Here is a 2,930-nt window from a genome sequence, read left to right on the forward strand (position 1 = left end):
TATATGAACTGCTGATACATGAGGCCCCTGGTGTGTACTGATGACAATGACAACACTTACCTCACTAGCCAGATCYTTAGCATCCTTCAAAGTTTTATAAATCTTGCTCTCCTTTAGGTCAAACTGTGGTTTCTTTCCTTTCATCTCCTTATCAAACTTCTCCTTGTACTTCACCTGARGGTAGGAAACAAARGTTAGTGACAGAAATTCTTCAGGACAGGTTGAAGAACAAAGGCTAACAGGGTCTGTACACCCACCACACACCAGTGAAGGGTGTGTAAACTCACAGACACAAAACAACAACCTTTTCATTGTCTATACAATGTATAATTTACTTGCTTTAGGCATGCTGCAGACTAAATATTGACAACTTGAATGCAATTTTAATTTCTGCCACTTGCACAATCCCATTGAACAACAATGTTCAGACTTTGTATTGTTGTATTGAACCATTGATATATATCACTGGATTGGGCGTCATGTGACCTGGGCGTGGCTTCGCAYGGGGGARWTTWWRGCATTGAGCTAATGCTAACGCTAACCARTGAAATRAATGAGCAGAACGTAGCGCAGTGCAAACAAACTCTTTATAAACGTACAAATGGTTCAAATACTTTGCTTTAAACTACATAAATTGTTACAACATGTTTACAAGAGATAAAAGAGTTATATTTCACAGGTAAATATTACACATATTTAACCAAAATTAATTATTTTAATTGTAAATCRTGTATGCTAACATTAAACAGCTTCAATGTTCATGTTTAACCTTATTTAAAATCTATTTTATCTGTTGACAAATATATTATTTACTGATATTAAACATGTAAATATGGACTTTATTGATTGTTGACTAGTTAGATTGCATAATAATTCAGAAATTATGATGTAGACTCACTAATGACAGACACTAATGTAATGATTGAGCATCATAAACATAAATAGTCACGTTGTCAGACAGGTCGGTTTATTCAGATATTTTCTACATCCAGTATTTGTGTTTTTCAACATTTCCAGAAAAAAAAAGGATGAAAAACGTGTGTACCAGCTGTGGGTCAGCTTCAGATACAGCCTGCATCATTGTGAAACTGAACAATAATACTTTGTGATAAAAATAAATTCATTAAACAATTCTTTGTGACATGAAATAATTTGTATTTTTTAGTTTGACTTTACGGATGTTAAAATTATTGTAGTTTACAACAAAAACTTTTATTGTTATAGAACTCATTGATTTGTATGAGAAAAACACCTGTGAAACGCTAAATACTTAGTTTAAGCCACTGTTTTAGTCATTTAAATTAGTTACCTATTTTAAATTTCCATAACTATAAAATTCATAATTTCCTCAGCTTTATTTTGAACCATAGTTTGTAAAAATGGAGCAAGAAATAATGAAGTTATAAGAGTTTTTCATCAGGAAGACACCTCACAGTCCATTGACCTCCATTCATTGTGTTGAAGCTCCTCAGTGCAGAACAGAGCTCCAGTGAGAGAACGTCCATGTAGCTAGCAGCGTGTTAGCCACACCCAATCCAGTAATATATACCTATGTATTGAACACTCTCTAATATTGATACATGCATCTTTAGATGTATTTTATCAAGGTAATTAATCCCAGATGATAGACTCTGCTAACATCATGAGAATATTGAAAAGAAAATAATTCTTCACATTGTCAGAGATAAACACTTTACAGGGTAAAATCACAAAGGTGTGTACTGAGAAAACATCCTGGAGAAGTTTTCAAACCTCAGGAGTCTAAATTCATTTGGGATCAATTACAGTTCATGCATGACATGGAAATGCATTTGACTAAAAGTCTCACTTCTTCATGACTTTTCAGTTTCAGGATGTTTTAAACAGAATGTAGAGAATATTTAGTGACTGAAAATAAACTAAAAAAAACCTTCAGATTTGTCTTTTTTTAGATTTTTTTAAAGTTTATGATACACTAACACTTCAGCTACAGTGTTTACTAAATACGTTTAATAAAACTTGATAATCAAAAATGTAAACAGCACAAAAAGTAAGAAAATGTGTGTTTGGTAGATTATTTGCTTCTTGGCAATAATTCGTATAAATAACACCTGAAAGAACCACAGCCTCAAAACAAGAGGACAGCACAARCAGGTGTTTGGCAGTGAAGATGTGGAAATATACTACAGTACGTATTTGTGAAACCAACATACTCAGCTCCACTCAGCCCACAAATGCATGTTCCTTACAAAGATGGCACTGATTTAAAGAGATGTTTAAGGCTTTCCAACAGCATAAGCAGTGGTGGAGCCAGATGTTTTTCTCAGGGGTGGCCGGACTGGGACCACTACTCACACAGGGGTGGTCAGACTGGGACCACTACTCACACAGGGGTGGCCGGACTGGGACCACTACTCACACAGGGGTGGCCAGACTGGGACCGCTACTCACACAGGGGTGACCAGACTGGGACCACTACTCACACAGGGGTGGTCAGACTGGGACCACTACTCACACAGTGGTGGTCAGGAAAATTACATCATTTTTGTTACGTGAAAGTTTCTGCAGATCTTTGTGTTTTGGTCATTTCCTTATGTCCTCATACAGGCAGTGACTACTTTATAAACATGGTATCTGAACCATTTTAAAYGTGGGGGACACACTGTTGGGGGGTCCGGAGGTCCTCCCCCAGAAAATTTTGAATGAAATAGATGCCCTTTCCTGCATTCTGGTGTATTTTACCAGGTTGTTTAACATACTTTTACCTACATAAATAAACACTTGATTTAATAATTATTTCAGAGACAGATTACTCATTAAACTAGTTTCATTATCCTGTTTTTAAACTCACTGCTACAGCTGAGATAAGGTTAATTAATGTGTCACAATTTATCATATCTAATGACTATAGGGGTGCCTTTTACTTTTGTATTGCTTATTGATTTATTTTC

General features: G+C 35.5%; 1 protein-coding gene across 1 annotated transcript in view; it reads right to left on the reverse strand.

The window, feature by feature from the left end:
* Positions 1–2,930, reverse strand: part of LOC106518889 (nebulin) — a gene marked incomplete at its 5' end in the record, with an annotated part of 42,099 nt that overhangs the window by 34,980 nt on the left and 4,189 nt on the right. The window contains 1 exon segment of the mRNA XM_014010322.1: positions 61–174. Within this exon segment, the coding sequence (XP_013865776.1) occupies positions 61–174 (114 nt within the window).

This window comes from Austrofundulus limnaeus, unplaced genomic scaffold (assembly GCF_001266775.1).
Source record: "Austrofundulus limnaeus strain Quisiro unplaced genomic scaffold, Austrofundulus_limnaeus-1.0 Scaffold67, whole genome shotgun sequence".
Classification (NCBI taxonomy): Eukaryota; Metazoa; Chordata; class Actinopteri; order Cyprinodontiformes; family Rivulidae; genus Austrofundulus; species Austrofundulus limnaeus.